This window comes from Seriola aureovittata, chromosome 14, assembly GCF_021018895.1.
Source record: "Seriola aureovittata isolate HTS-2021-v1 ecotype China chromosome 14, ASM2101889v1, whole genome shotgun sequence".
NCBI lineage: Eukaryota > Metazoa > Chordata > Actinopteri > Carangiformes > Carangidae > Seriola > Seriola aureovittata.
In genome coordinates, this window is record NC_079377.1 from 1709678 (window position 1) to 1722888 (window position 13211).

Sequence of the window (13211 nt, forward strand, 5' to 3'; positions counted from 1 at the left end):
TAAACCCTCACAAATGAAGAAACCTGCCTTGGAATGCAGACACTGTATCAAACAGAGTGTGTAGTGCTGCAGGTGTCACTCACAAAGAAGACGTGCAGGCCCACAGCTCCTTCAGCTCGCTCCTGGTTGGTGAAGTAATCTCTAGGGAACTCATGGATCGCTGCGGAGAGAAAAACAACACATCCTGAAACAGTGATGGGACAAAAATATGAAAAATTCAACATTAACTCCAACACAGAAATAACCTGAATAAAAACACACACCATCTAGCAGAGATACAAGTTAAATAAACCTGTTCATCCTTTTATAAATCTGCTTTTGCCTTTCACTAATTTTCAGTTAAACGCTTGTCAAAGATTTCACCTGTCAGCTGTTAAATAGTCCGCAGTAAAGACATGAAAAGAAACAGGAAGTATCACTCTGTCACAGAAGACTGAGACAAATCTGGACGGTAGCAATAAAAATTTTTGTTGTAAAGACCAACTGCATCCCTCAAACTTTCCTCCAGCTCAGTGTGAACATCATCAATGCACACAAACGCAGGACAGACACACACGTCACAGGCAAGAAAAATCAAACACTTTCTAGTTTTATAGGTTGTGACATCACTGAAATTGACGTGAGAACATTTTAAGAACTTATCTGAAATCTCTGTGAGGATTAAACTGCACAAACTATTTGACTTGGGAAAACCACCGGAGCATGAGAAGGTTCAACACGAGGCAACCTGCTCTGTTCTGTCTGTTTCATTCACAAACTGCAATCACCTCCTGGTGGTTGTCTGCCTCCTCCACTCAGACTTGTTTCAGGTCACATCCCGGTTTATTCAGAGTCATAAAATATTAACCATATTAACTATGACTTTGACCTTTGACCCCCAAAATTGAATCGATCCTTAAGTCCAACTGGATATTTCCGACAAATTTGAAGAAATTCCCTCAAGAACGTTACTGAGATATCGTGTCCACCCGAATGGGACGGACGGACTGAAAACCTGAAAACAATATGGCTCTGACTGTCGCCAACGCAAAGGAATAAAAAGTCATCTGAGAGAAAAAGCAGAGCTTCACGTCCAGCTGTCAGAAATCAGAATGAACAAACTAAGCGGCAGTGACAGACGCCTCGTCTTTGAGAGACGGAACCGTTTCATATGAATTTATCTGCCAGAGAAACATCTGGTTGAAGCTGTGCAGCCCGAGTGCACCTGACCACCTCCCACTGTAGTCATGGGCTGCACATCTTCAACAAGAAGCAGTTGATGTTGACTTTGTGTCAGCAGTCCAGGCTGCTGGTGGTGGTGGGGTGATCGGTTGGGGGGAGTTTTCATCTTAATACCAATCAATCCTGGTCTGAATATCTCAGTTCAGTCTCAGAGTATTTTTGCTGACCATGTTCATCCCTTCATGGCCACACTTCACCATCTTGTGATGATTACTCCCAGCAGGATAATGCTCCATGTTACAAACTGGTTTCTACCAGAACCAACCTGAACTTCAGTGGCCTCCTCAGACCTGAATCCACATTTGCTCAGTCTCAGTGATCAGTTAAATAAACTACATATAGACTGGTGTTCACAGTCCCCTCCAGGTCTGCTTCAGAATCTGATGTGTGATGGTTGTGGTTCAGGTGCTCTTCTTTTTGGACCTGTCTTCTCCAGCTGGGGCAGGTGCTACAGATGTGCTTAAGTCATCTGACAGCTGATCCAGCTGTGCTCCTCTCTCCTTGCCTCTTACGTGGGATGAATGAAGATGCAGCAAAAGATCCAAGTGAAGGACAGAGCTGAGCATCACTGTAGTTCACCCTGAGAAATCAGACCGGAACAGTTCAGAACCAGAACAGATCCTGATGGTTTTCCTCTTACAGGTCTCAGACCTGCACTCTAACAGACTCCATTAGTTACATAAGTATAAGAAGGGGAGGAGGAGGAATCGCCCCCAGAGTCTGAGTGAGAGATCACTCTGACAACACCCTGTCCCTCCCACCTGTCAATCACTGTCTGACAACAGCCAATCACAACACACCAGAATCTGCCACATATTCATTCACAGTCATCATGTGTTTTCTGGTGCATACGAGCTGCTAAAAATAGCCTGAGCCCACTGTGAACACACTGTGTGTGTGTGTGTGTGTGTGTGTGTGTGTGTGTGTGTGTGTGTGTTGGGATTTGCTTGGCTTGCTCTGCTCTCTGTGTGTACTTTCTTGTGTGCAGTGAGTGTGTGTATGTGTGTTTGCTCTGCGTGTGTGTGTGCATGTGCTTGTGTAATATGAAGACAACCCAATGTGCAGTGACATTCTCTCTCTCCACCGCCGAGAGCTCATGAGTCAGACGGCTTCAGACCCAGACCCCGAACACAACAAGTGTGTGTTCACAGGAAGTGACAGCAGCACAGAAAGAGTGAGTGAGAGAGACCAGGGGGGGGTAAAGCTTTTTGAATTGAGAGAGAGAGAGAGACTGTCATGATTTGGAGATGCCACTGAAGAAAAATTATTTAAAACAGGTTGTTTATGGGTAACCACACAGGGAGATCTTTGCCATTAGCACCAAGAAGACATGATCGTCATAAACCATCACAACCACAAACATGAGGAGGCCACTATATTCTAGTGATATTCAGTTTAATATCATTACTGTGGGTGGATGGATGTCTGTCTAAAAAGCAAAGCATTTAAATAGCAATAATAATACATTTTATTTTTAGCCGCCTTTCAAAGCACTCAAGGACATCTTACAACACACAGCAGAGGTGAGATTATATTACAGATGTCTTGTGGAAGTCAGTGGGGCAACATGGCTGAAGGTGGATACAGGGCAGGAGGAACAGAGACACCGGAAGAGGAAGATCTAAGAATGTGGGCAGGTATGGAGTAGCTCAGAGGTACAGTGGTGTTAGGTTGTGAAGTGACTTGAAAGTGAGAAGCAGAGTCTTGAAAACAACCTGGGTGAAGAGACGGTGTTGGGTGACGTCATGAAATACCGTGGGACCCGGTTTGGATTCCTTCAGTGTCAGTGGTTCAGGAAACCAAACAGACCCGGTGATTGTAACCGTTACAAACACTGAATAAAACAGTTTCATATATAAATCAGTGTTTGAGCGACGCTGTACAGAGACATCAGGTGTCACGGTTAAGGTAAGGCTGGACGCAAATGCAGACCAAGACCCAAGGGAGCTGGTGGAATAAAACTGACTTTACTTACAAACAAACACAAGGAACATGAACAGGAACCAGAAGCACGAGGTAACACAAAGAACTACAACAGCAAGCTGAAGCACAAAGTAACACTGGGGACTTAAACAGGTAACACAAGGAGTTTCAACAGACAAAGGGGAGCACAGAGACTAAATACACACAAAGGAGGCAAGGGTGATTGAACACAGGTGAAACACATTAGGGCGGGGCAGACAATCAACAAGGAGGGAAACACAACAAAGACAGGAAGTAAAAACATCGAGACACACAAAGAAAATAATTCCAAAATAAAATAGGAAATGACCAAACTCAAACATAAATTGTCCGTCATGGCAACCCATGACACGTCAGGGAAGAGTTGGAGCTGAGAATGAAACTGGTTTAGCTAAAGTAGTTTTGGTACCAATGAGGAGATCCTCAAGGAGAACCTTAATGTGCAGTACACAATCAGAGAGGGAAGAGGGTGGATGTGGCCATGTGACCCTTTGGTTAGGATCATCGTACCCGTGGGTGTGATTTCACCACTGCTCTCTCGTGGTTGTGTGATGGAGTTACTGTAACCCATAAGCTTTTGTTTCTGGTTGTGGATGTCCTAATGCCAGCCCGACATCAAAGGACTCCACCCTCTTGTTCTGCTCTAATCCTGTTAAATATACTGTAAAAAACAGGTGAAACGCAATGTTGTATAATGTGTGGATGTGTTAGCGCTTCTATTGGAGTTCACTGTTGTTCTGTTGGTTCTGATCAGTCTGCATTCACACAGTAGAGGATGAAGGGAGCAGGAAGGAAACAGGGATGAGTAGATTATTGGTCTTTGAGCGGTGAAGAGGATCAGGACAATACTGGACTTAAAAGAATTAAACTGCTTTTGTATTTCAGACTGAATGAAGAATCATATCTTCTATCCCTTTCTAAGATATGATGAGACACACAGATGAAGACTGCAGATCTCCACATGTCAGACGCAACAGTGACACCTCTCCCTCCAGAAGAGACGAGGCAGAGGAGTCTCAACTAAAACATCTTCACTTCTTCTACATTGGTTTGATTTAAAGATCTTTTAAATGTTTATTAAAATTATAACGCTCAGTCGACTGTCTGTCCCTCTACACTCCTCTAACCTGCCTTCAGGTCATCAAACACCAGAGCATCAAGTGTACCAACAGTTGAAACAATAAAGTATTGAAGGGAAACCTTTTGTTATAATGGACCGAGACTGTGGACAGCTTGTCTATAAATATTAAACATGAAACTTCTGTAAACTCCTTCAACAAACATTTCAAGACTGAACTGTAGAATCTGGGTTAAATTAGTTACATCGTGAGTTCATGAAGTATTTTCTACTCTGTGACCACTCAGTCTCTCAGTGTTTATGATTATGTATGAATTCAGAGAATAAACTGTATTATGTTGTATCAGCGATAATTCATCACTGTCACATGACACACAGACACACACTTGGTTTTGAATGGAGCTCCAGCTCAACAGCTAGAGCTGTGTTGTAGTTGGAGTTCAACATTAAACTGGGGGAAGAAAGACTTGACAACCTTCCACCAGAAACAACAACGGAGCTCAAGGCGAGCGAAGCACTGCCCCTCCGGAGCAGACACCAACTACGCAATGTGGAAATGCTTAAACAGACTGTGACAAAGTGGGTAAGAATTACACCACTTGTCCCTTCTTTGATCCATCATAACATCATAGTTTACAGATTTACTCATGCTTGTTCACCATTTAACCTTATGTTCAGTAACTTCTCATTTGCAGACACATTCTATCCCGGGTTTGTTTGTAGTTTGTATTATGTTTAGTTACAGTTCATTTAACAACATTTTTTGGTTAAATTAAAACATCTACAAGTATTAAGTTTAGTTATTTATTGATTAAGTTCTATTTTCATTATTCAAACATTCTGTTACTCACCATACTTACCATGTGTTACAGACAAAGGGAGGAAGCAGCCAATGATGTCCCATATTTATACCCTTAGTGACATCATTGGTGATGTCACCAGGTCAGTTCATGTGGGGAGGGGTGATTGTAATTTAGGTTGTGTTTATTTACTGTGATTTTGAATTATTTATGTATATGGCATGTTTATTAGTAGATAAACTATAGGAAAGGGTTTTCCCCTTATCAGGTGGTTATAGTAGAATAATTGTAGTTAATTCCTGTGTCAATAAAGTAAAATGTATACCTGCAGCGATGGTATGGTCCAGATTAGGTCTGGATGGAAGGGCCTATATAAAGCAGTTGCTTTTGTCGTCGAGGGGGGAATGACACATCAGTGTAGCTGTGTACACATGATGTTTGTTTAAGTTGAGTTACTATGAGTTAACTTTAATCAGTTAGGCCTAGATTAATTATTTTGAGTTTTTTGTTAAGTGTGAACATGGACTGCACTGTAAATAAATCACTTTGGTATCCCTGGACAAAATTCTCCGTGTCTGCCTCCTACTCAACGGCCACTCGGGTCGGCCTACATCACACAGACTAATATCTGGTGTTGGACGTGCAAAAGCTACTCTCGCCAAATGGGGACATCTGAAAGATGGGGACGCCGTGTGTGACTGTGGCACTGAACCACAGACCATGCAGCACCTTCTGATATGCCCCCTGCTGGAACAGCCCTGCACAGCATCGGACTTAGCAGAGTTTAATGAGAAGGGACAGAAATGTGTTCAGCTGTGGCTCAACCACATCTAGCCAAGCCTTGTAACTGACTGTTTTGTGGACACGATAAGAAGAAGAACATTAAACTTTATCAGACATGAACAAACTGTCACTCAGCTCACAGACAGTTGAACACTGTTAATGCTGCAGGATGTGTGGAAGGTTCACAATTTAATGTGTGAGTGAGTGATGGTCAATCACACTGTCTCTGCCAACCCTCCTCTCATGTGTGTGTATTTATGTATGTGTTGATCTTAATTAGCCTTCTTTGATTAGATTAGATTAGATTAGATTAACTTTATTTATCCCACAACTGGGAAATTCATTTACCACAGCAGAAAATAAACAACTATAGAATAAAACATCTATGGAAATATACAACAAAAATTATACCAATATACACTAATAAATACAATATACACAATACACACGATATGTACATGAAAAAGTGTAAGTTTGCACATTCTTCCCCTGGCATGTTTACCTTTGATGACCTCTGTTGTTCGGAGACACAATGCCTTTAGTTATAAACAGCTTAATAACAAAGACTGTGTGATATGACAACAACAATACCCAGCCTGTGTGACACACACTGGTTTTTGTGACATTCACATCTCCCTGATACTGGAGCCACAGGTTCTAGAACACATTTAAGCAATATCACACGAGAGGTTGTGATGTTGGACTGAATACCAGCAGGGCTGTGGTTGTCTTCGGTACTCGCCCTGCAGCCTCAGACCCATGACTGAATCACAGCTGTGCTGATATTCAGTCCAACATCACAACCTCTCGTGTGATATTGCTTTTATAAAACAGTTCTACCGCCATGTTAGTTAAATAAGCAACAACAGATTATGATTTGCTTTTTTATTTCATCATTTATTTTGCTACACCAACACAAACAGTTCCACAACTGAACTGGTACTGGACTGTTGCTAAGCAACACATAAACATTCTCCTGACCTGCAAAGTGCACACTAGCTTGCTACTTCATCTACACGTTACCTCAGGCGTGAAGTATCCAGGCTTCTTTCTTCATCCTCTTCTGCTGACCAGATTTACAGACCAGATTTAATCCAAATATTATTTCTGGAAATATTTTAATCTTTAGATAACGATCGTTAATGTTAGGCTGATTAACGGCTAATAGAACACCTGTGAAGTGGAGTGATACATATAGTTAAAAGTCCCAGTGCTGTTGTGCTCTATATCAGCACTCATGGAATGACTGTCGTCCAATCAAATTACTTGGTTGGAACTAACCGTAGAAACAGCAATAGTCTACAAACACTATTAACATAAACCATGCCAAACCACACCTGTGTAGCTTAAACACAACCTCATGATCAGTAACAGACTTCACCTGAAGACAACCTTCATCACCATCACAGCCTGATACCAAGCTGCTAGTGCAGTAGATAAGCTTGTGTATGGTGCTCTAAGCAAAATGATGTTACACAACCATAGCAGCAAATAAGAGTCTTTAAAAGAACAAAAATGCAACACTGGCAAAGATATATGTGATTATAACAGAGAGTGATGGGGCAAACCCTGGAAAAATGCAATGCTGAGGTCCATGACCTCTCAAGGTCATCAGAGGTTAGATATAAATTGCCTCCACGTCTGAAATAAAACCTTGGGGTATGTAAATTATATGCTGAAACTTTCATGCTTATTTTAGTCATAAAATGCACAATTGGTTTGCCTGTCTGCCCCACTATGTAGACTGGTTCAGATCAAACACACACAACCAGTCTGCACCGGGTGTGAAGCAGTTTATCTGGAAAAGGAAGTGCTGAGACTCTCATTATATTTGGAGGCTGGTATGTTTGGTATATATGATGTTTTTTCTTTTATTAGTGTGAAGTCTGTGCTTTTTAAAACCTCTAATCTTCACACTGACTCAGTCTGAAGGTGATGAGGGAAAAATGTTTGTAAAATTACACACTATAAATGATGTGGAATAAATCACTCCTGAGATTTTGGTCATTTCTGAGCATAACACAAATGTGAGGCAAAGCTTTAGCCACACCCACACACACACACACACATGGTCAGTGGTCAAATCCCCGAGCTGTGTGAGATCAATGTGGATTTACCCGAGCGGAGACGGACAGCTCGTCACTCCAGCGGCAGAGAAACAACAGTCGACCCCCCCCCCCCCCATCCCCGACCCTGGCCGTTGCCGCCGCCGCCCCCAGCACTTACATAACAGCAGGATCATTACATAAGAGCTGTGAGGCTCCACAGAGACTGACAGAGACAGAGAATCTAAATCCTATACATCATTAAAGGATCTGAGCAGGCAGCAGAAAAGACACTGCTGTATGCTGATGACAGATGGCTTTCTCCATCTATGACAAAGCATGTCAGCATCTGTTCACATGAACACACACATGTATACATGCAGTGTGTACAGGGAGAATATCAGGTACAAACAGTCCTGCTGTCACATCAATACCCTGTGTCTCTAAAAACAAATTCATTATCAGCAGAAAGACCTTGTATTTCATTTTTTCAACTTTTAATCTGTAACTTTTTCACATTGAAATGTCTAAAAGTCTTATTTTTAAGATACACCTTTTACATCTTGGTCATTTTTAAGTTTTTATTTTAACCAAATGAAGGATTTTAGTCAATCATCAGTTATCAGAGAAAAAGAAAAAAGTTGAGCTAATGTCACCAGTGGCCAACGTTACAGACGTGTATTTAATACAGGGTCAAAGGTTGACCAGTTCTCTCCAAAAATTATAAAGGTCAGTTTTATTGTTCCCCATTAAACTTCCCTTAAATACGGTTAGGAACCAAAACTCGCTTCCAGGTTAGATTAGAACTGGTTCCAAAATGCCAAGAACCTGTCACCCATAAAAAAAATGAATTTCAGTTCAGCTTATGGGTTCCTACATGTCTGTAAGGATGTATACAGCTATCTGCCAGGATCTGTCTATATCACACAACATGGATGTCCATTAGCACAGGCCAAATCAGCAGATTTATCTAACATCTGTCTGTTAATTAATTCATTTAAAAGAAAATTAATTCAACTGTATAAACTTTGTCAAAACCAGAGGTCCAATAGAAAAACATCCAGAGCATAAAGCTTTATAATAATCTATACAACCTATATTATGATAAGACTCAACATTCAGCTGTAAACAGGATTTTAAAAAAAACACTGATGTCATGAGTCCAAAGTCCTCAACACAACAACTACACCAGGACCAGACTGAACACCAAACACCAACCACCGTCTGTACATTTAACATGTACTCTTCACCAAGAGACGTGTGGTTTCAGTTGATCTGTTACTAACCTTCAGTCATGTCTGTGAGCACAGGTTACTGCCTTTCTCTGTTCAAACCTGGCAACCTCATGAACCTCATGGACACAACATGTTAGTTAGAGTTGATTAATGTCAATAGCGTGAAGTTAATAAGTGTTAATGAATGAGTTTTAGAGGAGTTGGGATTGTCAGACTATAGCTGTTAATGCTAAGCTCCTCTAATCACCTCCTGGCTCCAGCTCTCTGGTTGAGAGGAGGAGGACTGGAAGAAGAGGAGGACCAGATGAGGAGGAGCAGAGGATGAGGAAGGCCAGAGGAGGAGAAAGACCAGAAGAGGAGGATAAACCAGAGGAGGAGGAAGACAAGAGGAGGAGGAAGACCAGCGGAGGAGGAATACCAGAAGACGAGACCCAGAGGAGGAGGACGAGAGGAGGAGGAAGACCAGAGGGGGAGGAATACAGTCTCACATTAACTGCAGCAGCTGGAAACTAAACCACTGTACTGACCTCTGCTCTGTGTTGAGGCCCAGTTGTCCTGTTCATGCTTGTAATCTGCATCACGTTTTACACTAAATACGTTTACCTTCAATCATAATTCCAGTTAATCATCTTATTTATGTTTATTTACTGATGAAAACCTGGACTGTGGATCCTGCCACAGTAAACTTTACAAACACAGGAGGTCAGAGGTCAAACAGAGTGAACGCACCAGGAGTTTAGTTAATAGTCCAACATTACAGAGGAAAACTGGAGCATGAAGGTTTGGGTTCAGTTTCTAGAACCAATACTGGTCTCTGTGTTTTTATAGCCCCTGATAAGATCAAATAGAACATGACAGCATCTTATTGTTCACTGGAGGTCCCAGGTCAGAGAACACGAATTATCTACAGCTGATGAAGAAAGATGAAGCAAAAGCTGAACCAGAAAGAAAGAAGAGAGAAAAACTACAAAATAACGCCCAAGTTTTACTAGAGCGGGATTTATCCTCTGACTTATTTCTAATGGTTCAGTAGTTTTAGTAGAGTGTTTGGTTCACACTGTTTTTCTCCTCAGTGGAACCAGCACAAACCCAGAAGACGAGGACATGATGATTAATCACCCTCCTCTCCTCTATGACAGCGTCACCACTGTGACAGGCTTTTAATGAGCTGTGGCCGGTGATACGCTCTCTCTCTCTAGAGCTGACTGAAGTGATACCTGGGTGGTGAGGGGAGGTTTAAACTACACTATATTGTCAAAAGTATTCACTCACCCATCCAAATAATTGAAATCAGGTGTTCCAATAACTTCCATGGCCACAGGTGTATAAAATCAAGCACCAAGGCATGCAGACTGTTCCTACAAACATTTGTGAAAGAATGGGTCGCTCTCAGGAATTGCAGCGTGGTACTGTGATCGGATGCCACCTGTGCATCAAGTCCAGTCGTGAAATTTCCTCGCTCCTGAATATTCCACAGTCAACTGTCAGTGGTATTATAACAAAGTGGAAGCGATTGGGAACGACAGCAACTCAGCCACGAAGTGGTAGGCCACGTAAAATGACGGAGCGGGGTCAGCGGCTGCTGAGGCGCATAGTGCGCAGAGGTCGCCAACTTTCTGCAGAGTCAATCGCTACAGACCTCCAAAGTTCATGTGGCCTTCAGATCAGCTCAAGAACAGTGCGTAGAGAGCTTCATGGAATGGGTTTCCATGGCCGAGCAGCTGCATCCAAGCCATGCAACACGAAGTGCAATGCAAAGTGTCGGATGCAGTGGTGTAAAGCACGCCGCCACTGGACTCTAGAGCAGTGGAAACGTGTACTCTGGAGTGATGAATCGCACTTCACCATCTGGCGATCTGATGGACGAGTCTGGGTTTGGCGGTTGCCAGGAGAACGGTACTTGTCTGACTGCATTGTGCCAAGTGTAAAGTTTGGTGGAGGGGGGATTATGGTGTGAGGTTGTTTTCCAGGAGCTGGGCTTGGCCCCTTAGTTCCAATGAAAGGAACTCTGAATGCTTCAGCATACCAAGAGATTTTGGACAATTCCATGCTCCCAACTTTGTGGGGACAGTTTGGGGATGGCCACTTCCTGTTCCAACATGACTGTGCACCAGTGCACAAAGCAAGGTCCATAAAAACATGGATGAAAGAGTTTGGTGTGGATGAACTTGACTGGCCTGCACAGAGTCCTGACCTTAACCCGATAGAACACCTTAGGGATGAATTAGAGCGGAGACTGAGAGCCAGGCCTTCTCGTCCAACATCAGTGTGTGACCTCACAAATGCGCTTCTGGAAGAATGGTCAAAAATTCTCATAATCACACTCCTAAACCTTGTGGAAAGCCTTCCCAGAAGAGTTGAAGCTCTTATAGCTGCAAAGGGTGGCCCGAGGTCATATTAAACCCAATGGATTAAGAATGGGATGTCACTTAAGTTCATATGTGAGTCAGTGCGAGTAGTGTACATTGCAGGCTCAACAGGCAGCGTGTATAAAATGAAAACATGAAGAAGAAAACCAAGAGACAGAGGATGGATCCATCTGACGAACGGGCTGCTGTCTGTAGCAGATGGAGGAAACTACACACACTTCTGTTTTTTTTTGTGTGTGTGTGTGTGTGTGTGTGTGTGTGTGTGTCACTCCCAGCTAAAGGTTACATGGTAATACTGGCATTTAATCTGTGAAGCAGCAAACGTGGGCAGAAAGAAATCAGATGATGACCCGTGTTGACCTGGACTCATATTATACAACAGAGAGATCAATACAGGCTTTCTACAGCTGAGGGTGAATTATCTGTTTTAACATTATGAGTTTTGTTGTTATCACTCTGGCTGTTTCACTGCTCTTCAGTCAGAAAGTGACGAAACTCATTACAACAGGATTTTAAGAAATGCGGCTAGTAATTTCAGCCAAATAGCTATCTGTAGCACTTGTTGTCACCTGTATTGCCTCCAGCTTCTTGTCATGGACCTCTGACTTCTCCGAGATTAGAGCAGTGAGTTTAGCAAACTCTTTGGCCACATCACCGGAGATGGAGCTAGCAACAGATGCATCGCTGTCTGCCTGCTGCGAGGACTGCCTCTCGAGGGATTCGCACAATTTCTTGTAGCTGTAGGATTTTGTCGCTACGTCCTCCTCATTCATGGCTGTGTCCGAAATCACTCACTACTCCCTATAGTCCACGATATAGTGAGTTTGCCATTTTATAGTGCTCCAAATGTATAGTGAGAATTATTACACCCTAAATAGTGGACTCATAGTATCCCACAATGCATCATGAAAAGTAGTGTACAACCAATGATCAATAACCAAGTAATATATACCATCATGCATTGCACTTGTAGTGTCCGGAAGTGTTTTTTCATTTTACTGCTGAGCTCACGACATAGTCCTCTACATACACCTCCCTGGATAGTGAGTAGAGAGGAGTGAATGACAAATGAAGAATAAAGACAGAAATAAAATAAACTAAAATAACTTAATAAACAAGTTTTCTTTGAGTCACACTGGCTGGCAGGGAGTCGAACCAGGGACCAGCTGCTAAGGACTCAGTATGCCCATATGAAATTCTAAATTAGAAGTGCATCTTCACAAAAACTGGGAAAGAATATTTATTTTCGAGGACAGTCGCTCAAAAAAAGAGAACAATCCTGGGAAAGACGAGTGGCAACCCTACGAGCCCTCAGCTGCTGGAGCTTTTTCATTATATCTGTTTTCTCCACACATTTACTGACATATCAGGTGACAAGGAATCACATTTACTAACTCATCCAACCCTGATATGAAGTCAACTAGGACTGTAATCTTCAGGATTATGATTTAAACATGTGTTTCTGTGTCCAGGTAAGAACATCCAGATGTGAATGGGTCCAAAGAAACAACCTGTAGAAAGGATTTAAAACAAGAGACACAGAACACAAAACTACCTGCTGCCTTTAATGACCTCACTACCTGATGGTGTCTGATGGTGGACCGTCAAACAGTCCATCACGTTTTTGCTGCTCCTGTCAGTCTCTGCGTGACTGTTGTTCAGGGTGTGTATGAGCGTGCTGCGTGTGTGTGCCAGGACTGGGCTCATGGACCAATCAC

General features: G+C 42.5%; 1 protein-coding gene and 1 long non-coding RNA gene across 3 annotated transcripts in view; one reads left to right on the forward strand and one right to left on the reverse strand.

The window, feature by feature from the left end:
- LOC130181830 (sodium/potassium/calcium exchanger 3-like) overlaps nt 1–13211 on the reverse strand; it is a 76498-nt gene that overhangs the window by 14277 nt on the left and 49010 nt on the right. For both annotated transcript variants that reach the window (XM_056396282.1, XM_056396283.1), the window contains one exon: nt 84–160. In XM_056396282.1, the coding sequence (XP_056252257.1) occupies nt 84–160 (77 nt within the window). The remainder of the gene's footprint in view (nt 1–83; nt 161–13211) is intronic.
- LOC130181832 (uncharacterized) lies at nt 2782–4604 on the forward strand. The gene is made up of 2 exons (XR_008829634.1): nt 2782–2858; nt 4106–4604. It is a non-coding gene; the product is annotated as an uncharacterized LOC130181832 (long non-coding RNA).